General features: G+C 39.1%; 1 protein-coding gene across 15 annotated transcripts in view; it reads left to right on the top strand.

The window, feature by feature from the left end:
• CLIP1 (CAP-Gly domain containing linker protein 1) overlaps window positions 1-23,527 on the top strand; it is a 67,005-nt gene that overhangs the window by 25,804 nt on the left and 17,674 nt on the right. For 6 of the 15 annotated variants that reach the window (XM_061466323.1, XM_061466324.1, XM_061466325.1 and 3 more), the window contains 14 exons: window positions 503-719; window positions 3,884-4,081; window positions 4,459-4,562; window positions 6,689-6,749; window positions 7,817-7,849; window positions 11,873-11,977; window positions 13,423-14,367; window positions 15,647-15,763; window positions 16,747-16,804; window positions 17,045-17,128; window positions 18,145-18,301; window positions 18,896-19,061; window positions 19,148-19,363; window positions 20,386-22,671. In XM_061466323.1, coding sequence (XP_061322307.1) covers window positions 503-719; window positions 3,884-4,081; window positions 4,459-4,562; window positions 6,689-6,749; window positions 7,817-7,849; window positions 11,873-11,977; window positions 13,423-14,367; window positions 15,647-15,763; window positions 16,747-16,804; window positions 17,045-17,128; window positions 18,145-18,301; window positions 18,896-19,061; window positions 19,148-19,363; window positions 20,386-22,671 — 4,747 coding nt within the window. The remainder of the gene's footprint in view (window positions 1-502; window positions 720-3,883; window positions 4,082-4,458; window positions 4,563-6,688; window positions 6,750-7,816; window positions 7,850-11,872; window positions 11,978-13,422; window positions 14,368-15,646; window positions 15,764-16,746; window positions 16,805-17,044; window positions 17,129-18,144; window positions 18,302-18,895; window positions 19,062-19,147; window positions 19,364-20,385; window positions 22,672-23,527) is intronic. The other 9 variants (XM_061466331.1, XM_061466333.1, XM_061466337.1 and 6 more) reach the window with 7 other exon arrangements.

Raw genomic sequence — 23,527 nt, 5'->3', positions numbered from 1 at the left:
CAACTTAAAATTTTAAGTGGCATTTGTCATACTTAACCAAAGAGAAATGTTCTGCATAATTACATGTACATTCATGTATAGAGGTACCTGTTAATAAAATATAAAACTATTTCCTTTAAGTAAAATCTGATTTTTATTTTTAACTCTCTGCTGGCACACTGTTGTCAGCTCAAAGGAATGTATCAAGGAGGAAAGACAGGCATGTTAAGCTTTGAATCTGAACGGAATTGTTAGGAAACAGAGGTCTAGCTCAAGAGGTTCTTTTGAACTTCTGAAGTCTGATGTTTTCAGGTTGTTTCAGCTGCTCAAAGTGCTCTTTCCAAATCTAGTGTTTAAAAAATTAAAGACAATCTATTGCAGATGCGTTTGTCACCAGCTGTTACCCTGTCCTTTAGTACTTTCAGACTATTGATCTAGAATGCTTTGTGAAGCGCAGACCCTTGTATCTGAAAAGACAGAAGTTAATTTAACACTCTCATCTCTCTGCTTTGCTTTTTTAAAGGTATTTTCAGTGTCAGCCAAAGTATGGCTTGTTTGCTCCTGTCCACAAAGTTACCAAGATCGGATTCCCCTCCACCACACCAGCCAAAGCAAAGACAACCGTGCGGAAAGTGGTCGCGACTCCCACAGCCATAAAGCGTAGTCCAAGTGCATCTTCCCTGAGCTCCCTCAGTTCTGTGGCATCTTCAGTAAGCAGCAAGCCAAGCCGTACAGGACTAGTAAGCTTCTTTTTCTATTGCATGCTTTACATTCCCAAACAGGAATGAATCTACATGGCACTTGCCTGTGGTCTACTTGCATAAATTGGGACTAGAACAGATCTTGGACAGAGCACAGTATACATTTAATTGTGCTCCTTTTTTCATTCAAAGCATGCATGAAGGAAGGAAATCTTAGCTAGCCCTGGAGAGTAGCTGAATATTTGAATATTTAAGCTTACACAGTTAATTCAGGCTGAGTTTTAAGCTTACAACGTTAATTCAGGCTAACTGAGTTACTACAATAAGAAAGAGGCTTGTGATGCCAGCAAACCCAAAAAACATTGATATTCTCTGGCTGGAATCTCTATTTAGTTGTTCATTTTCCTAGCACTACCTCTGTCATAGGAGGTTTGTGTCTGAGGATCTGGTATGCACTAAGGCTTCCTTAGATGAAATTTGGTTTATTCAGCAGGAAGCTTCAAATTGATCAAAATGTAAAATGTTTTCTTTTGCTGTTAATGAGATGAGTCAGCTGGGAAATACAGAAGTAGCAGTTGTCAAGTCTTTGCTGACAAGAAGCCTCTTTCTTTTCTTTTACGTTTGGTTTTTATGCTGTGAATTCATACAGGCTAAGTGTTGCACAGTGCAGTGGCTCAGGTGAATTCTAACACTACTAATTCCACCTAATACAGTTACTGTGGACTGTTTTAAAGTTGCTCTCTTACATACATGTCCTAATCTTGGGTTGCAGCAGTAAAACAGGAATCTTCTGGGAAAGCTGAATTTTAAAAGTCTCTCTCTTAAAACAATTAAAATAATAGAAATACTTGGGGTTTCCTTGCACAGGCACCCTAGATTTTTCCTTTTTTAAAATCAAAGTACATAAATGTATCTAACGAGGAGATCACTGATGTGCAGCTGGGGAGCTGGCATACTGTCCCACTGACCAGCAGTTGCAGAGCAGAGAGGTGACTCACTATAGCCCTTCAAAAGTGGAGCAGATTACAAGCAAGCAGAGGTCAGCGGCTGGTCAGGGCAGCAGGGTTAATACCTTATCACAGAAAGCATGAGGGATTTGAATTTGGCACAAACAGTGGGACTTTGGTAATCCCTTCGGAAACTTCTAGCTGCAGAGTGCCCCCTAGTTTGAAATCGGTGCAGTTACCTCGGGTTCAGAGCAGGCTTCATGAGCTGATGGGGAAGCATTAACATGGATCTCCATATCTCATTCCATATGCTTTGATACTCTAATCAACAAGAGAGTACAGTTACACATTGTAAATGTCTACAGTATATTTGCTTATTTTCCCTCTGTGCTGTGCCCCAGGGCATGTTTTGGGCCATAAAATGTAAAGCTTCTGTAATCCATTATTTCTGGAATTAGAATTGTAGCTTTCTTCCAACTCTGTTCCTCCGGCAACATGAACATTTGGTTGGCATTCAAGTTAAAGGGACTGTCAAAACAATTCTGACACTTTTTGTTTAAAAGATAAGCTGCTGAAGACACCAGGTTTCCTGAAATCAGTTGTGACACAGCAGACTTCTTGGGCTTCAATCTGTAGAAAAGCTGTAACCTGTCTGGACATTGCTGGGCTCTTACATAGTCTTGTCAATTATTCATTGCTGTTGCTGTTTTCTTCTTCCTGTGTAAGAAAAGCAGCTGTCAAAGCAGGTGATGTAATGATTTAAGAGGGCTGTCTGATGCAGTTTGTATTTATTTCCAAATTTGTGTTTCTCTGAAATCTTTTGATTTCTTTTGGACTCAGAAATTAAGTTAAGTTTGGTACGAAGAGCTAGAATTGTTAAAATGCAGTACATTCTGGAATGTGGAATCTTCTAGAAACCAAGAAGATCTGAAACAAACAATCTAAGCATCAAAGTGGAAGATGATTTATTCTCTCTCATACCTTTTCAGTCACTTGATAGAGGATTTGCAGTGGATTATAACTGTATCATTCAGGGCTGTGAGTAGACAAGTTAGAGGGATTGTTTAGAAATCATGGCAACAAAAAGGGAAGCGTGTTTTTGTGATGCCAGAATACGTCTGCGTTACGCTTACTCTGGGGGATGTTGGCCAGTGTCAGCATTCCAGGCTGTATATGGCAAGTACCCTTCAACATCTTGATCTCAAAGGATCGTGGAAGAAACATGCTCCTATTCTTGGGCAGTACTGTTAGGCAGAGCTAAAGGTTAACATAACAGGAGAGCAAGCCTTTTGCTATTGGGTTTAGTTTCAGTTAAGTCTGTAACTGAGATGTTGTTCTCATTTAAGACTTAAACAAATTTCTCAACTGTTAAGCCTAAAGTCAGGCTTTGTAAACCGTATTAGATCTTCTTTTTTGGTTCAGTTTTTGCTGTTTTCACAACTATTGCTCACTTTTACTACATAATTTCAGTTTATTTACTTTCCCTTCTAGCTAAAAACTCTTGAGGAAGTGGAATACAGGGCCACGCTGAATTTTCACTGACACTGGTTCCATTCACTGGAGCAGAGATCATGCAAGGTCAAGGAACACCCCAAGGTTCATTTTAGCCATAGTTCACCAGATGGATTCGTTTTTATCTATACTCATTAAATTTAATCTTTCAGGTGTTTTTTTCCTCTAGAAGTAAATTAATTCCAAGTGACATGAACATGTTTTAATCAGATACCAATTGTTCTTCTTCACAAGGTTTTAGCTGTAAGGCTGCCTTTTTAGGTCAAGGTAAATGCTTTTCATCCTGGATGTTTTATTGCTGTAGCAAAGGTGCCAAATCCTGGTTGGAGTTCCAAAGGCTTTTGATAGAGCATTTGGAAATGTTATACTGTTGCTGGTGACCCAAGATGATGACTTGGTAACTAAAGTTTTTAACTTGCGAAAAGGCTGCCATTCTTTTTTAATGCAGAAAGATACTTACAGACATAATGAGCTGGCCTTTGTGTGAGTCTGCTAAGCACACCTTCAGCTGAGACCAGCCTTCTGTTTTCACTTCAACCCTTCTGTCTCCTACACACTGCTGCTGATTGCTACAAGGCAGTCTTACTACACATGTATGGCCATTCAATACTAGAAAATGAAAAGGAAAAGTTACAGTAGGTCACAGAAAGTGTTTGCTTCACTAACCCAGTGTTTGTGGAGTCTGGAGATACCCCTTGTTTTCACTTGGTACAGAATGATTTTTAACCTGTTTACTTTGTGAAGTTGACAGAAACATCTTCCCGGTATGCAAGGAAAATATCTGGTACCACAGCCCTACAGGAGGCACTGAAGGAGAAGCAACAACACATTGAACAGCTCCTGGCAGAAAGGGACCTGGAGAGGGCAGAAGTTGCAAAAGCAACCAGTCACGTAGGGGAAATAGAGCAGGAATTAGCACTTGTTCGTGATGGACATGATCGGGTAAGAGTGGTATCGCTGTTCTTAAAATAGAGGCTTTAATGCAGTTGACTTAATTTCCAAGATTGTGATTTCTTACTGAAAAGGTCTGGGAGTAAGAGGCGATAGTCTAAAGTTAAAGTAGTCTGTACGTGTGGTATTGTCCTTACGAGAGCTTTGGCTTGATGAGATAGCAGATCTACTTTAACTCATTTTTGTTGAGTTTCTCTACACATCTGTACACTCTTTTATTATATACATATTTGAGTGTGATAACCTTCCCATCCCTTGGCCCATCGCTTTACCAAATGGTGATTACTGAGGTGTAGATATGTAACTTGGAAAAAAATTGCATATTGCCCATCTTAATAGATTTTGTTCTTATTCCTCCCGCTGATCAGCATGTACTGGAGATGGAAGCAAAAATGGACCAGCTACGAGCTATGGTGGAGGCTGCTGACAGGGAGAAGGTGGAGCTTCTCAATCAGCTCGAGGAAGAGAAAAGGTAACCCAAACCTGTCTTCATTAGTAGAACTGTTAAACTTTGCATTAAAAGCAGATGCTGTGGTGACTTTCAAATATGAAACTAATTCTGAGTAATACAGATGTGGGCAATTATTGTAAAAAATCATATTGCAGTATCTTAAAATTAATACTGAAATAACCCCTCTCTTAAATTTGGGGAGGAAAAGCTGAAGAAAGTGGACTTGCTTAGAGGGTATAACTGTTGTTTATAGCTGGATTTCATGCAACTCATTCCTTTTAGTATTGCTTTCTGTTATAAAGGATTTTTTCCTATGTATATGAAATGAATGGATCTTACCTGATCTTCTTTAAACACTCTTCTTCCACTTCCAAATGAAAATTTTGATAATCTAATTCCCTGACAGTGCTGGATTAGGAATTTGCTGTTTATTTCTCTTGTGGATCATTTATTCCTATTAGTCATGTGCTTCTAGGTAGGGTCTGTCTCTTACAGGAAAATATTAACACTGTTAATTTTAGTGCCTTTTCTTATTCCTTTTCATAACCATTTGAGGAAAGTGAGATTACAAAATAGGTAAAGTGAGGTTAGGAAAGGAAATAACCTGATAAACTGTGGGGTCAGGGTTAGGTGAGGAGATAATCCGATGAATTGTTTTGCTGGATTTGGAATGCTTTTGAAAAGCCAAGAGTCTGTTTAGAAACCCATTGTGAGTCTGCCCTGTAGGCCCCTGAAACCAGTCAGCTGTCAACCTCTCTGTCTGAAACTAGAAATCACAGATGAGAAAATGCAGTGGTAAACCCTGGCAATTCCTTTACGGTTTTCATGCTGCCTTTTTATGGGACCCACTCTAACTGTATTTTCAAAGCAAGCACTAGGGTTGGGTCTGGAATGATTTGTATAGTCTCTGTGAAATGATGCAGTGGGGGTTTCAATTAAACATAAATGAATGAATGAAAAGGCAGCTTTGCAGCCCCTCGGCAGCCTGGCTGGGGACCTACTTTTGCTGAGTGCCAGGTCAGTGGGGGTCTGTTTTACCGCAATCCTCCATGGCCTTGAACTCACCTTCAGTGTGTTGCTAAGCAGCGTGACAGTGCCACTGTGTGTCTGCTGCCCCTTCACCCAAGTGATGTCCTGCAGCCAGGAAAACATTTCACAGCCTCAGCAGTGCAGTATTTCTCCTTCCTCCTCACTGCTCCAGGCTTATTTACCTTCAAAGTTCTCTTTAATATGCATTCAAATCAGTCTCCGCAGTGACTTAAAGTCAAATAATCTTTAATTCAGTTTCCCAAAGCACAGTGGTGAGACCCTCTTCCAGTAATAAGTTCTTACTGTCCTTTATTTTGGGGATCCATCACCTGTTACTCTTTGATGCAGTTATTTCTGCATCTGTCAGCTGCAGTGTGTGTAATTCAAAGGAAAGATGTGCTTGTCTTTTCCTTTGCAGCATCTTACAGTGCTGAAGGGATCGAGGGGAAAAGGAGGAGATCTGGACCCTTGGTCATTGGGGTCATACCAGAGTCAGGGAAGGGAAGAAATGGCTTCTCACAAAATTAATTCTGAGTCAGGTATTAGCTTCTCACCTCCTTCTTCTCATTCCAAAACTCCTGTATATGGGCAAGACAAGTCAATGTTCTTGCTTGCACTCCCATTCTGCATCTTGCAGTTCATTCTGACACCTAACATACATGTGTCTGTGCTAGAGTTTTGATGCAAGTTGACCAGTGCACTTCCAAAAGGTCCGTGGGTTTCTTGGATGTGTCCTGACTTCCTGACTGTTTGTTAGGAGAGTGATAGAGCATACAGAATGTGAGATCAGACTGTTCATTTAGGTCAGCTCTTTTGAGGATATGCAGAAGGGTTGAAAGAATGAGAGAATCAATGATAACTTAAAGGTTTTCTTTTTAGCTTGTCAGAAAATGCAACAAAATTCCATATAGAGCAACAGGAAGACTGATTCCTGCCTTGGTCAGTAGTTGTTTTAAAGACAGAGGCTTTCCTTCTCTCTGACGCTTTCTCCTTAATGTTTCTGGCAGTTTACTGGTACAAGCAGAATGATGTCCCTGTAATTCTGATTTCCACTGAAAAGTAAACTTGAAAGCATTTTCTTTCAAAGTTACCTGAATTTTAATGAGTTCTCCCCACAGGAAAGTTGAAGATCTTCAGTTCCGTGTGGAAGAAGAATCCATTACCAAAGGAGACCTAGAGGTAAAATATCTCCAGCTTTGTAAATCAGACTTATAGTAGGATTCAGAACTGCAGTCAGTTCAGATTAAGTGTATAGTTCTCTAGAAGAGAAAGGCAAGAATGAATAATAAATGCAATACTGGTCCAAGTATATGCAGGTCACATGAAAATGATGCCTAGTTCTGCAGTCCCTGAGTAAACTGTTCTGAAACTGGGATTACACCCTTCATTGTTACACACTTCAGGAAGGGTTGTACTGTGGAATGCCTGCAGTTGTTTAGAGTAATTAATTCATAGAATACTTCACCTTTTGCTATCAAAAGTAATGACCATACAAATAATGTTGAAGTTATGAAATTGCAAGTTAATATTTATGGCTTTGAAAATTAATACTGAAGACCAGTCCTGTTTGTCTTCAGTCAGTTTTTGCATAATCCCTGTGATTTCCTTAGGGAAGATTATCAAAGAATTTTGTCCTGAGAGTTACTGCACACAAAACCTACACAGCCATTAATGTGTGCAGTTTTTATCTTTGTACTGTTTGTATAACTAATATTGGGCTGAAACAGTGTTATTACACAATCAGAATAGAAATTATTTCATGATTACCCGCAGGTATTTGGCAATTGCCAAGTTTTATCCCAAATTTCAAGTTAATAAGCAAGATACTTTTTAGTTGCTCTATTCTGTCTAATCAGAAAAACATTAGAACTCATTGCACAGTATAAAGTACAAACTTCATTGTGTTCCTGTGAACCATTTCCGATTGAAGTGCTAGCCTTACGAAAATTACTCATTTCATATAACATTTCTTTTATTTTAGTCTTCCATTCATTTTAAGATACCTATCTAGACTCTTCATAGAATGTTCCTTTTATTGTTTAGTCCATGGATAATTTTAAGCTTTTCTTTTTTGTTAAATCAGTCGCTAGTTGTGGCAAACCAGCTTAAAGACTCTGGTTTGCCAAGCTGCATAATTACAAGAGTTTAAACTGAGATAATGAACTGTATCCTGTTGTTTGCTGGAATGACAGTGCTAAGTCTGCAGGTGAAATATTGTTTGTTTGTTTCTTTAATTTTACTGATAGCGAAAGAGGCAGATTTCGGAAGACCCAGAAAATGTAAGAGGGCACTTAAGTGTGCAGAGACATCCCATGTTAACAGATTGTGTGCAGAAAATGCTTATACTTATTCACTAACTGCATAATCTGTTATTGAAACATTGACTGTAATATCTGTGTGCATGTTGCTTTCAAAGCAATTACAACATCTATTGAAAAGAATGTGTGTAATGACTAAACATTGTAATCCCCATTAACTGGAGAGAGGGTGAATGTGTCCTTAGAATCCTCTAGGGTCAAAAACTTTGCAGCTGACTGAAGAATAGAGGAGCTTGTAGAAAATGTCTGTCCAGGATCTGGAAACATCTTTCATTTAAATGTAGGATTTTAGTTCTCATCACAAAGTCCTACATGCTCTCCTATGAGCTCCTGCTGCTTTTCAGTGGATGCTGAATGCAATGAGCTGGTTATTTTTTCTGAGGAAGAAAATCAGTATGTTCCTCACCTCCCCTTGTTTGTTTCCATTTTTTGTTAGCATGAAATGCTAACGGGAGAGATGATAACAAATCAGTGTGCATATCTGTCTGATTTTACTGCATCTTCATATAGCTTCTCTCTGAATTACGTAGGAAAAATACGTGTTACTGGCTAACAGACATTGCCTTACAAGATGCTTAAGCAGCCCTCTTGCCTCCATAGCTCAGAATAGTGGAATTTAAAAGCCCTCTCTTTGATTGGAATCAGGAAAATGTATCCCAGGCTGCCTCCTCTGCTGCATCCCCAGCCACATTAGGAAGTTCTCAAGACTAAAACTGGTTTCCTGCTGTGCATTCTTAGGTGTTCCTTTTGCGAAGCTACTTCAGCGATCTGGGTCTCCTCTAGTCTTCCAATCAGGCTGACGGTGTGTTAGAAGTAAATCTGCATGTGCCCTTCCTTTCTCTTGTTTTGTGCACTCCTTGTTTAATCCTATCTTTACTCCTGATTCCCCTGTTCTAATTTTTCCATTAAAAATGGACATCTTCCCTCTCTAAAGGAGAGAAGTGGGTGATCACTTCTAGGCTACTGCTCCATGATCTCAGTTGTGTTCTGTGATTGTTATCCCAGCACGAAAGGACTGAAAGTCATCTTGCCCCTATCCTAGAAGCTGTTATCAGCATTTATGGCTTCAGCACAATTTCACAGTGTGACCTATAGATGGAGAACTGAACACTGAGGTTTGTTTCGAAGTGAAGGAGTAGCTGGAATACACAGGTGCTGAAAATAGCCGGTGACTGGTCTCTAAACTTCATTGGAGTGGGATTCTTTAAGGTTCAAAGCAGAGTAAGGCTTGTCCCATTTTCCTAGGACTCTTAATCTAATTGTGAAGCTTTGGTGAAGATACTTCCTTTTTGGGGGGGGAGATGGTCTTTTCTGTTTTACTCTTCCATTCAAATTAAGATTTACAATCAAATACTTCTTTCTGTAGTACTCTGCTCTTCTCAGTTTACTGTGCTCTGGGGTTCCTCAAAGAGAAACTTAAATCATTTCGACATCTCCCTCTATACATGATCAGAAGAGAAATCTGAGTGATTCAAAATTTTGCAGTGATTTTTACCTTGGGGAAACTGGAACCTGTCCCTTGGAAATCAGACTTGTTTAAAGATAATCCCTCATGCCCTAAATGGGGAAAAAGGTGTCCAGCAAAGATCTCTGGAGTGTTTTTTTTAATCTTTTATTTCCATTTTGGTAGGATTTTAACTTATTTCCCTTTGTAATATATAAGAGATTGGATTAAAAACAAAAAACCCAGACCAGTAATCAGTGATGGTATATCTGATCTTCACAGGAGTAAAGCAATGTCTATCAAATAAATGATGAAAGTGTTCTGGGGTTTATGTAGAACTGCAAAATACACTATCTTAAGTTTGTGTAAGTCATGCAAGGAGAATCCTGCAACGATCAGGTTTGGTTTTTAATAGATCCCATTAGTGAATTAGAACAAGGAAGGTATCAACGTTCTGTTTTTCTTACAATAGATTACTTTTCAAACTGAGGATTTTGTTGTGGATCAGAACTAACACTAACCTGTCTGATAGGGCAACCACTTATAGAATGTTATTTCCCATAGAGTACTTAGTTCTATTTTCAAATGCTCTGGGATGCAAAACCAGTAATCTCTGTTCTCAGGGGGGTTTTCCCCATGTACACTGAAGATCTTCCACTGGGAGAGATACAAATCTGCTATGGAATTTGAAAATACAGATGCATCTAAGAAACAACTTTGAGTGTTTGGAATTTACTATTATGGACCTCGTTAAGTACATAGTAACACAGCCAACTGTTTTCAGCTGAAAAAATGTTTAAAACCACCAGATGTCTGCATGCTTTTGGGAAAGAAAGTAACTTGATGCTGTCAGAAGGAATACTGTGTCTGGAGGAGAACAGGCCTGAAGTGTACATAACAAGAGGCTCATCCCCATCCCACTTGCTCTGCAGAGACTTCATAAGATCTTGAACTGCTGTGTCTGGTTTGGAGGCAGTGCTAATCAGCTTGTCAGTCTATAAATAACAATTCTGTAGGGGTTTTTACATATCGTATGATAAAGATCAAGGAAGCAGCAGTGTCCTGCCAGCTGTGCACACAGTGCTGTGGCTTTGGAATTATTCATGTATCTTCCTGCCTTTTCAGGTTCTTTCAATCTGGTGTTCACTGTATAGCTCTTTGGGCTGCAGGACTCTCTTCTGTTAATTAACTGTGGCTTTCATCAAGACTGATGGATACAACTTCATCAGTTAATAAACCCATCTTCCACTTCATCTAGTCTTCTTCCAGACATCCACCTTATTCACTTTGTGGGTAAGCCCTGAGAAGCTGCTCGTCTTGGAAAAGACACTGTGAAGCAACAAGAGACTTTGTAATCCTTTTCATTTGGATTGCTCAGTAAATTTAATCTAAGTGACCAGTCAAGACCGACACAACACTTGAATCTCAGCACTTCAGAAATAAGTGTGGCACTTACTTCTTTCTTACCTCTTCAGGTTTCTTTTCTCTCCCTCAACTCCCCATTTCAGAGGTGCAGGTCACATCTGAACTGCCTGCTTGACTTAACCTGCATCTGTCAAACTTGAAGCACTCTTGCAAGCCTCTGGGAGTATCTGGGTCTCAAGCCAGAATATCCAATTCTGTGTTCCTGCTAAGGATTGTACCTGTTTGTAAGCAAAAGGCAGGAGGAGATAGCTGCTCACATTCCTCTGCTTCCTGCTTCTCTTTAGGAACCTGTTAGAATTACATGTATCTTTTTCCTTTCCTTACTTCCATATCTTGTTCAAGGTATTTAGACTTCAGTAACTATGAAGCAACCAGACTGATTCACTTCTTTACCTCCTTTTGCAGAATCGTAGAATCATAGAATAGTTAGGGTTGATACTTGTTGCTTGTCCTCTTCCTGAAAGAGGAGGAGTGGGGGAAACTAGGAGAGTTCTGCAGTTTTAGACAGCCATCCTTTTCTATTCAAATAATATATAGTGACAAATGAGCCTTAATGTGCCCAGGTCTTTGCCAAAAGGATTTTTTTTATGCCTGAGACTTGAGATACAGCTGTGTTTAAAAAAAGGTTTGATTGTCACATGAGCTTCAGTGGTGAATTTTTGTCCCCTAGTTCATAACTAAATCATAAAATAAGCCAAATACATTAGAGAAAAAAGTTAGTGGGATGACAGGTAGAGGGTTTTACCACCCTATTAGGACAGGTATAGATATCTATACACATATATATTTTTACATAACTATTCTAATTTGTGCTGAAAACTTCATGTACTGATAAATAACTTCTACTCAGCTGCATGGAACTTTTTTGTTCATATTTCTTCGTTTGTGATCTTTTTTTTTACCATTTTTTATGTTTTTCACATGTCAGTCTATTTATACTCTCAGCCCATCTTTCTCATCCGTAGCATTTCCCTGTTCATTTTATCCACTGCATCTTCTCTGCTCATCAATGGTAGAAGATTCTGGCAGCACGGCCTGCATGTGGCTCCCTCCTCTTGTGCTGGCATGTGATGGTGGCACCGTTGTGTTCTCTTCCTTTCCCTTTTTACTAACAGACGCAGACCAAACTGGAGCATGCCCGCATTAAGGAGCTTGAACAGAGCCTACTCTTTGAAAAGACCAAAGCTGACAAACTCCAGAGGGAGTTAGAAGACACTAGGGTAATGGTTTTCACTATTTGAATAACAAGACTGATTTGTGTTGTGGAAGATTTCTGATGACGCACTTTGCTGGGTGTAACACGTGCTGAAACACATCCTTGCTCCTGCCACGATCAGTGCCTGCTATAGGTATAGCTGGAACACTTTACAAAGTAGCATGAATTTTGAGCTTCAGTGGTGTGTGTGTGCGTATGCCTGTATCTGTATACTCATTTCTTCAGAAGAACTCAGGTAAGATGTCTTAACTGCAAAACTGATACTTGGATCCAAGTCAGAAGCAGCACATGGGGCTGTGAATTGACAGCAATGTTCAGTGGTTTGTTTTTTAAAGTAGCAAAGTTCATTAAATCCAAAAAAGATCAACTGTGCCAATGCTTTTAACACCAGCTTAGTAGTTGTAGCTTGGTTTGAGGTCTTAAATTGTAGTTGTAATATTTGCTTTGCCAAATTGTGGTTTGCAGGGGCTTTTTAGTACTTTATTTCCACTCATGACGTCTTTTGATGGATGTCCCAGTAGCATTAGTAATACTGTTGCTTGTCAAAACACTACTGGACATAATTTGTCCTAAATCAGAATTTCAGTGTAAATTCTTAAGGGTAGGTATAGATATATATTCATGCTCACACATACAGCTTTCCTTGAGGTAAAATGAATATTATAAACCCAGGAATATGTTCTATCATACGTACTTTTAAAAAGCAATTGCAGGTAAGTACTGTCTTTTTCAGGATGTTAATATAATGAGGTTGAAACGGTAACTTCGTAATTAGAACTGTGGTAGCTTTGCATGCTTTTCCATACACAGGCTGCTTCAGCAGTCAGTGAAAAGCTCGGATAATGTGAGGACACTTTTCCAGAGAGAACAATGGAGTAGATACAGGAGTTTCCAAGGATTTGTAGGCTAAATATGTGTTTGTATTTTTCTCTGAGATTATTTGGGAAGCAATTACTTTCAACAAGTAAAGACCTTGCGGTTCTCCATTCTTTTCCAATCTGCTTTAAAATGGTTCTGAGAAACATTTTGTTAAACAATGAATGTTATTAGCATAGTTTGTAAGTTAAGCAAGTTGTTATTTCTGGATAACATCAGAAAAATGAATTTAACTGAATTCCACCTTTAGATATACATGTAATACAAAGATGTGAACATTTTCCCATTTTAAAGCAATCCTTATACACTACTGAAACAACAGTTGTTCTTGTTTCACAGCTTTCCATGTAAAGGCAGCTATTGCTTTTACTTAAGGTTTCTTTAGAATTTCCATAGAAAAAAGAGTTGAGAGGGAAACTCAAAAATGTTCTACTCCAAAATGCTGGCAAGAATGCACTGATAATGTTAGTGTGCAACACTCGATGGCTTCTTTTCAGTGAGGCTGAAGTGGTTTTGTATTCAAAATATCTTTTGTAATTCTTTCTTCTTTTCTTAAAACACTGTCAATTGTAGGTGGCCACGGTGTCAGAAAAATCACGCATCATGGAACTAGAGAGAGATCTAGCATTGCGGGTGAAGGAGGTAGCTGAGCTTCGAGGGAGATTAGAGTCTAGTAAACACATTGATGATGTGGACACTTCTCTTTCATTGTTACAAGAAATAAGTGCTTTGCAAGAAAGAATGGCAGCAGCTAGCAAAGAACATCAGACTGAGATGAATTCACTGAAAGAGAAGTTTGGAGTTAGTGAAGAAGCATTGCAGAAAGAGATCAAAACTCTTTCAGCATCAAATGAGAGAATGACGAAAGAAAATGAATCCCTGAAAACTAAGCTGGATCACGCCAACAAGGAGAATTCTGATGTAATAGAGCTGTGGAAGTCAAAGCTGGAATCTGCAATTGCCTCCCATCAGCAAGCAATGGAAGAACTAAAAGTTTCTTTCAGCAAAGGTGTAGGGCCTCAGTCAGCAGAATTTGCGGAGTTAAAGACTCAGATTGAGAAACTTAAACTAGACTATGAAAATGAAATGTCAAACCTAAAACTGAAGCAGGAAAATGAAAAATCTCATCATTTAAAAGAGATTGAGTCACTGAAAGCAAAACTGGTGGCAGTCACAGAGGAGAAAGAGCAAAACCTGGAAAGCCTGAAGACCAAACTGGAAAGTGTGGAAGATCAGCATCTAGTAGAAATGGAAGACACTTTAAACAAATTACAGGAAGCTGAAATAAAGGTAAAGGAGCTAGAGGTACTGCAAGCCAAGTACAATGAACAAACCAAAGTTATTGATAGTCTTACACCACAGATCAAAGCTGCTGAAGAAAAGCTTTTGGACCTTGCTGCACTTCAGAAAGCCAATTCTGAAGGTAAATTGGAAATCCAGAAACTTAGCAAGCAGCTTGAGGCAGCTGAGAAACAAATTCAGACTTTAGAGACTGAAAAGGTTGATGGAAATAGCAAGGTTTGTATCAACATCCATCCTTTTGTTTTTACTTCACTTTTATTTTGCATTTGTACTGTTCTCATTTGCTATAGCAAATACATCACAGAAGAAATAGTTTTATCCAGTGTGTATCTTAGTACCATCTGAGGAGCTTTAGAGAAAGTGTTGAGTTAACAGGTTTCTAGTGCTCAGTCTGCACCACTAAGCAGCAGAAGAAAATTCTCTGTGCATTTTCTTGCTGCAGGCCCTGGTGTGCCTCTGCTGAAAGCTTTGTATTATGGAAAAGCCAGATTGTTGTTTTATTTGGGGGAAGAATCCACACGTCTTAAGTTTTTAACCTTTGGTGGTAGAGGTTTCATTTAAAGTGACTTGGGGAGCAGTAGGCAATTGTTCCCTCTGTACCTTCGCTACCTTGCCGCTCATCAAACAGAGTGATGGAAGGAGCTATTAAAACCAAAAGAAAGCAAAAAAGATCATGGTTGAACTTGTTTTTAAGACGAGGGTACGTAGTGATGTTTTTAGGCACTGCTTCACAGCATTCCTGAAGCACAGACTGCAGTGTGATACATCTTACTGAGATCTGTCATGTCTTTGGGTCTTTTGTCTCTTTAAAGTTGATAGTCTGGCATTTAGTACATGGAATTTGTTCCACCACTGCAGCTAGGTGCTAAGATACCGTTTCATTTTAGAGCATCCCCAGTCTGTGACCTGAGAAGCCAGACCTCTGATTCTAAGAGTAGTGGGGAAGTCACTTGAAATAGCTTTCTTAAACCCTTTACAGGTGGTGCTGAGATACCAGATTTCTATGGACCTTTGACTCTGTTTTTGAGGTCACGCTGGGTTTCTGCACTACCCTTGGGTAGTGCAGACCCTTCTGAAAAACTGCATCCAATGTGCATTGGCCTGAATAGCCAGTTGAAGCATCAATGCTAAATTGATCAGTTAAAAAAATTAATAAAGAGCCACAACTACTGCTTCAGCTGATGCTGAAATTGTGAATGCACTCAAAACCATCTGCCATTAAATAATGTTTTCACCATTAATTCCAAGAACTAAATTGTAATAATTCCAAATACATTCCAAGATGCAGTTAGCACTGTGATGTATGTAGTCATCAGTGGAAATCAGCTTCACTCAGTTAACACATCACTTTTTGCCTTCAGTTTTTTATTTATTTTTTTCATCTTACAGTGATTTTAACATTATTTTTATTTCTTTCAGCTTCACCTTTTAATTTTCCTAATTTTCCATTCATGTTTGTAATTTTATTTTACTCCCATTTCATCATCCTTGTTAGGCTAGTAATCTGGCCAACGAACTGCAGGGCAAAGAGCAAAAGCTTCTTGACCTTGAGAAAAACTTGAGTGCAGTAAATCAAGTTAAAGATTCATTGGAAAAGGAACTTCAAGTTTTGGTGAGTAATACCCCAAAATTTTGACTTTATCCTTTGGATTTTGGTTTTCACGGTGAGCGTGTAATGTGAAATCTGTGGATTGACTGAGCAAAGCCTTTCAAAGCTGTTTTACTCATGAAAAGAAGGCAAAGGTTCAGGACTAATAGGCTCTGTCTCAGAATGAAGAGCATTTCACCTGAGTTCTGTGTTACCAGGTGTTTTATCTAAATAGAACTCATCTGTTTATGGATTTCAGATGAAGTATTAAACCAAACCAAAGCAGCATGTAGTTTAAATTTACTTACCTAAGGAACATGTGGCCCTTTGTTATAACTTGCACAAAGTAATGCTTGCTATACACACATCTTACAAAAGGGTTTCAAAGACATTTTTCATCTCATTTCTCATTTTGCGAATGTAATTAAATTTGCAAGTATTCTGTAGTTGGGTGGGATTTTCCTGAGAAACTACACTGGAGTTAGTAACAAAGAGAAATGCTTGTAGGTTTTACCATTCCTGTCAAAATCTTTCCACAGCCATAGTAAATATTTGAAGTTGATGGTAGGGACTGTCACTTATCTTCCTCAGCATCCTCCCTTTTCTTCACATCTGAGCATCTCTTCCTGCTGGTAGAGCTGGAAAACACTGGTACAAGCCTGATCACAGGGTTGCAAATGTCCATTGTGCAGCCTATAAACAGCATGGATGGCTTCTTATGTTGAATCCAGAAATCCCACACTGGACTCTGTGGCTGCAGTTCTGTTGCTAAGCCTGCTGGTGGAGAAGTTATTTGGAATGCTTAGGGACTTGAAACCAAAAGAAGGGAAATGTTGCTTTATGGTGCTGAATACATCTACACTAAACTGTAATTCAGAAACTTTGGATCTGTTTAATAGGAATGAAGACTGATCTATTTTTCACTTCAAAACCACCTAATACACATTCAGTGGTTGAATTATACTGCTGTTACCAAACCTTACCTTAGGTTTTTATCCATTTTTCAGAAAGAAAAGTTTACTAGTGCAGCTGATGAAGCAGAAAACGTTCAGCAAACCATGCAAGGTATGTCTGCTGCTAACCCAAACAAAGAACTAAAAAGCTGCAGAAAATAAATGCTGCAAAATTAAGGTTCCTTCCATGCACTTTCAAATTTACACGTGGTGGTACAGCAGCTTCAGCAGCATTGGAAAGGACAGGATTGCTTCCAGCCTCTCTTCTTGAGAGTTATATACCTTGCAAGTAGGTGGAATTGTCTGCATCTGAGTAGTGACTAACTTTGTTTTCAAAATTTTACTTGCATAGAAACAATAAAAAAACTAAACCAAAAAGAAGAGCAGTTTGCACTCATGTCCTCAGAACTGGAACAGCTGAAGTCTAGTTTGACTGGTAAGGAAGTAATAAACTGGAATGTTCTGAACAATGCATCAGCTTTGTGCTTCCATATGCCTCCTCCTGCTCAGCTCGCCACGCTGTTTTACCTAACAGTTTCCCAAATGCATATGCCTTCAAGAGAAAGCCTTCTGCTAGGCAGAGAACAGCTTTTGTGGCACTGTGTATAGTGACCCAGCAAGATGGTGGTGATGATGTCAAGGAACTAGTGCAGTAAAGCCATTCTGAGTGCATGGCTGAATGTGTTCTGAATCAGGAGTCACATTCTTGTTCAGTTTGCCACAAAATCATGCTGTGATGATGGTCAGATACCAGACAAAGGCTTGGGGACCAGGCTGAAACATTACAAACATGAGAGTTAATTCCTAGAAGCCTTGTCCATAAGTAGTGCCTTCTTTTTAAGGACATCAAAAAGACTGTGCATTAGTCTGGTTGTCTCCTTCTTCCTGTCTCATAGGAGGGAGTCTTTCTGTATTTTTCTAGTGTACATGCCAATTTAAAACTGATGTAGAAAGAAATTAAGGGTGGGTGTGCACACTGTGAGCAAGCCTTTCAAGGCATGCTTGGGACTGTAGAAGTCATCTGGAGAGCTGCTTTTGCTCTTGGTGGCAGTGTCTGCCCTGGACTAAATAACTTTTTCACTGTAGCTTCATGTCGCTTGCATTGCTTGTCTTCCACTGCTCTGCTGATGAGGTGCCTCACTTGTAAAGTGTGCAGACCCCTCTGCTTGATTACTCTCTGATATGGGTAGAACTCATATCCACATCTCATGGCCTGAAGTGAATCACTTCTGAAAGAAAGATTTCTGCTGCTTTTTCACTATTTCTGGAGAGATCTTAACCTTTTGCTGCAGTTGAAAGTTTGAACAATCATCATTTTTTATTTTAAACAGGTAATTTGCAACATCTGTAGCATCACTATTGCTCTGGTTATAGTTCTTCACTATCTGCTAGCTGGACTGTGCATACCCTTTCTTTGAAATGTGCTTGACTAACAACCTTTGTCTTGCTCAGTGATGGAGAAGAAATTGAAGGAGCGAGACGAGAAAGAACAGCAACTGGTTGAAGCTAAAGCCAAACTTGAAAATGATATTGCAGAAATCATGAAGTCTTCAGGAGACAGCTCTGCCCAGCTTACAAAAATGAATGATGAGCTTCGGTTAAAAGAAAGGTATTCTGTCAGTGTCACAGTAATTCATTGCTCCTGCACTCCAGCTTTTCATCTTATCTTTCTGTAATTATCTGAACACGATGCTCCCGAGTGTCACATTGATGTGACAAGTGAACTTGTTCTAGCAAACTGAATTAATCAAAACAGTCTCCTCAGAGGGATCTGAACAGCGTCTAACATTTATAATTTGAAAGGACTTGTGTAGCATGCTTCTCATTGCCCAGAGGAAATGACCTTACCTGCAAAGCTTGATTTATTTGGATATATGAAAAACTTTGGTCACATTTTTGTCTGTCAAGAGAAAATGTGTTTTGTTTCAAATAAAAATTGTATGCCAATATTTGTTCTTTACCTTTACAATACCACAGACTGGGGGCAAAGTAGCTGGTAGCTGTGTTGCTCTGCTCACAAGCAAGTGCTTGGACTCACTTATGTGTGTTTAATTTAGCAGAACATTCTCTATATGTTAAATAATTAAATCTCTTTCTAAATGCTTGGACAGAACATAGAACTTCAGTGTAATTTTGAGTCTTTCGTCTCCAAGCTTCTTGTGCTGTCAGCAAAAAGTAATGTTCTTTTATTTGGTCTTTCTAGGCAGTTGGAGCAAATACAACTTGAGCTTACAAAAGCAAATGAAAAGGCTGTTCAGCTTCAGAAAAATGTGGAGCAGACAACACAGAAAGCTGAGCAGAGTCAGCAAGAAACCCTCAGGATTCATCAAGCAGAACTGAAAAATATGCAGGATCAACTTATGGACATGGTAAGAACAACTGTAAAAGCAGTAGCTGTGGGCAGAATATTGTACTTCTGCTCTTTTAACTGTGTTCCAATTTTGTCTTCTATCAGAAAAAGCAAATCGAGACGAGCCAGAATCAGTATAAGGATCTTCAGGCAAAGTATGAAAAGGAAACTTCTGAGCTGGTCACTAAACATGATGCAGATATCAAAGGGTTTAAGCAGAACTTGCTGGATGCAGAAGAGGCACTGAAAATTGCACAGAAGAAAAATGCTGAGTTGGAAACAGAGGCTGAGGAGCTGAGGAAGCAAGCAGAAGAGGCCAAAGTACGTACCTTGGGTACTCTGCGAGTCATTTACAGTGTCACTCTTTCTGTTTGGGTGAATCCATGGTTTTTGCTTTACATTTCATAGTAAGATTTTTGCAGTGTTTCTTATTTGAACTTCTCCGGGGTGGAAGAGAAGCATACACAGCTAGCAGGTTGTCTTCTGTAGATCAGACAAGAATCCATGAAATACACTTCTTTGATGCTGACATTTTATGTTCATGGATGTCTGGCTCAGCACAGTCAGTTGCAGCCAGGTGTTATTCTCTGGGGTTTTTTTGAATACATGAATGATTTTAAAATATGTTGTGAACTATTTCATTTTAGTTACACACCTGATATTTTGTTCTGTAGTGTGAGCCTAAATTACATGCAACTGTGTAGTATGTAGCTTGACTTTAGTAATTTTAATTCTTTTTCCTTCTGTTTGTTTGACATTACTGCTTGCTTTCATCCCTCATTAGTTATTTGCTATAGTCTTTGTTTTATGCTTTAGCATAATATTTAGTGTATAAATTGGCACACAAGTTAACTTCAAATACACCACTGATGTGGTGTTTTGAATTCAGTGGGTTATGACACCATATTTTTGATAGAACCATGAGAAGAATTTATTTGTAAAAGGTGAATTTGAGAATGGGAAGTCAGTATCTAATCCAGCTCCCTGCATTTTAATTCACTTGGATTCTCAGGAAATCATTCTGGGGCTCTTCCTTCTGAGTAATTTACATCAAGAAAATTCATTCAGAGTAGTTTCAAAACCAAGATGGAATCTTGTATGGAGGAGCCTGCAAACCATGATGAGTTTTTATTAGTATTTAATAACTGAAAAATATGGCAAGTGTTTTGTAATGAAATATTAGGGGTGGGTTCAACATCTGAGTTCATACAGTTACTGTGTGTCAGTGTATACGCTTTCTACAAACTGAAATGACAATAGCACTATTTACCCTTAAAGCACATTTCTCATTTTTTGCTTGATTTCATTTTTGTTTTCCCTTCTCCCTGACTTTATTTCTTTAGTCCTTAAGCTCTGTGTTAGCATCAGCCAGAAAAGAAATTGAACTAATGTCAGACAAGATGAGGGGTTTGATATCAGAAAAAGAGACTTTGGCGCAGGAAGGAGATGCTTTAAAATTAGAGAGAGGTTCCTTGTTGTCAAAACTTCTAGAATTGGAATCAAAGGTTTCGTTAATGCAACAAGACCAAGAAGAGCTTTGGACAGTAAAAGAAGAACTTAATTCAGAAAATAAGAGAATCCTAAAGCAGAAGGAAGAGGCTGAGGCCAAAAGCCAGCAGGAAAGCTCAGAAAAGTTAGCACTAATATTGGAGAACAACAAATTACTCTCTGAAATAGAGGCAGCACAGGCAGAACTCCTGAAGATAACTCAAGAAAACAGTGCTCTCCAGTCTTCAGAGTCAACCTTGCTCCAACAGTTGAAAGAACTTCAGGCCAACAAAGATGCCATGGATGTGGCTTGTCAGAAACATATCAAGGAATGTGAGGAACTGGAGAATTATCAGAAGAAACTATTGGAAGAGAAAGATGCAGTTGTTAAAGACAAAGATGATGTTATTCAGAAGCTGGAAAGTTCGTGTGAGGCTCTGGCCAAAGACCAAAGAAAGCTACTGCAGGAGGTGTCGGCTCTGACTGCAGAGAGAGATACAGCCATAGGTGAACATTTAGATCTCAAAAATAGAAACATAGCCTTAAAAAATGAAGTTAACAGTCTATTGCAGTCAACTGAGAGCCTGCAGTCCGAGAAGGAGATGCTCCTCAAAAGCATAGAAGAGCTGCGTGTCAGTTTAGACAATACAGTCAGTGAAAACCAAACACTGAGTGTGAGAACAGAAGAGATGAAAACAGAGCTAGAGACTGAACAGGCAGAACTTAAAAAGGTTATGAAAGACAATACAGAGCTGAAGGATTCCCTTGCCAGTCTCTCTTGTCTTCTTGAGGAAATTAAAGCCTCAAGAGAGGTATCAAACTCCGAATGTGTTCAGTTGCTTCAAGAGAAGGAAGCTCTTTCTTCATCGGAGCAAAAGCTTTTGGCTGAAAGGGAGGAACTTTTAAATGAAAATAATGCAATTGCTGAAAAGCTTGCCAAGGCTGCAGCAGATGCTGTGCTTGCTGAGAGAGACTTTACTGAGAAAATAAACAAACTGAACTTAGAAAAGGAATCTGTTTTTCATAAGTCATTGCAACTGGAAAAGCACAACGAAGCTCTTCTCCAAGAGAAGAGGGAGTTGGAGAACAAATACTTAGACCTTCTTGAAGAAAACAGGTCCTCTGCAAATGCAGTTTCTGTTATGAAGAACGAACATGAGCTCGGTGTCTCAGCCCAGAAAGCTCTGGCCCAAGAGAATTCCACACTCCAAGATTCCATTGAAGCCCTCAAGGAAGAACTAAGTAAAAAGACTCTAGAAAACCAAGAGCTGATAGCCTGTAAATGTGACCTTTCAAACCTGCTGAAAGAGGCCCAGGATGCCAGAAGAACATTAGAAAACGAACTGGCTGCTGTATCACATGCCAGGCAGGTCCTGTCATCTTCATATGAGACCTGTTCTTCTGAGAAGGAAACGCTGATCAGAGAGAGGACTGAATTGCAAGATCAGTGTCAGAAATTAAATGGAGAGGTTGTGATGCTGAAAGAAAACTTAACCACAGAAAAGGAAGGCAGGAAACTGGACAAGGAGTCCTTCTTGTTAGAACGTGTGGAACTTCAACACAACGTCAGCTTCTTAGAGAAGGAGATACAAGAGCTGAGAGAGAAAAATAAAGACTTTCTGACTGAGAGAGAACTTTTAGTTCAGGAGAAAGGAAAATCTGAAACCAAACTGGTGGAAATCATTAAAGAAAAAGAAACCCTCTGTGCAGAGATGGTGCAGCTTGCTGCCAGTATTGAGCGACTGAGGAGTGACTTTACTTCCCTGTCTAAATCCAAAGCAGAGCTTGAGGACTTGCACAGCGGCGTCTCCAAGAGGTTGGATGAGCTTCAACTCAGGCATGAGGTGATGGAGAAGGAGAGAATAAAGTTACTTCAGGAAAACAACAGCCTGCGTGCTGAACAGGAGAGTCTGGTCACCATTAAGGAAGAAAGATTAAAAGAGAAGGAGAAATTATCCGAGGATTATTATAAACTGCATGACAAAGTAGCACTTTTAGAACACACTAATAGTGACCTCTCGAGCAAATTGCTGGTGTCTCAGGGCAAAAATCAGATGCTGCAGGAGGAGATGAACAATCTGGCTTTGAAACTAAAAGAGATTGAGATTCTCCAGGCCCAAACAATAGCACAAAAAATTGAGGTATTGAAACACATAGTTAAATAATCAAATATGGTTATACTAATCCTGAGCACTAACCTGGTGGTTTCCTCTCTGAACTTCATTGCACAATCAGCACTTCATCTCGGTATAAACAGGTTGGAACTATGGTCTCCCTCCATATATTACTTTGGTTTTTTTTCAAGTTGTGAGTCTGAAAGACACTTTAATATTGAAAACAAAATTATTTGTAAATGTAAAAGCCCATGTTGTTGCTGAATGTTGCAAGAAAACAACATAAGCTGTGAATAAAAGGAAGTTCTGTTTCTAGAATCTGGCAGGAGAAATGGAGCAGCTCCTTCCATTGAAGGTACTCTGCAGCTTAAAAGCTAGAGTAGTAAGAGAGAAGGTTTTAGATTAGACCTTTGTGCCATTTTATGTTAAATTGCAACAAACTTCAAATTTGAGTTACTTGGAAAAATACAAACCAACCCACTGCTGCTATCAATGTAATTGGATAAAAAGCAGTGTAAGAGGACCATTTAAATTCCCATTACAGGGCTTTTGGTCTGTTAAAGACGTGGACAATCCTGGTGTTCTTTTTATTCACAGAAGTGTTTGGTATTCACCACCAACAAATTCTGTAAAGCATTTTGAATTTCAGTTTGTGTGGCTTGAAGCCCATAAAATCACTTTGAATACAGATTGGAATCAAGATATCCGATAGGAATGTATTCTACCCATCGAGGTATTTTAATGTGCTTATGAAGTATTTCCTTTCATGAAGGCATAACGAACAGCACTGAAACAGTGCAGTAATTGGCTTTATCTCCTATTGAATTTTGAATTCTTTTTCAAATTTTGAACTGCTTTTTATAAATGCACATTTTCTGAACAC

Source organism: Pezoporus flaviventris, unplaced genomic scaffold (genome assembly GCF_033815535.1).
Source record: "Pezoporus flaviventris isolate CSIRO_AGI_PZ_B2104156 unplaced genomic scaffold, CSIRO_AGI_Pfla_v1 ptg000041l, whole genome shotgun sequence".
In the NCBI taxonomy this organism is placed as follows: domain Eukaryota; kingdom Metazoa; phylum Chordata; class Aves; order Psittaciformes; family Psittacidae; genus Pezoporus; species Pezoporus flaviventris.
Note: the sequence above shows the minus strand (reverse complement) of the source record. Positions and strands in the feature narration are given on the sequence as shown.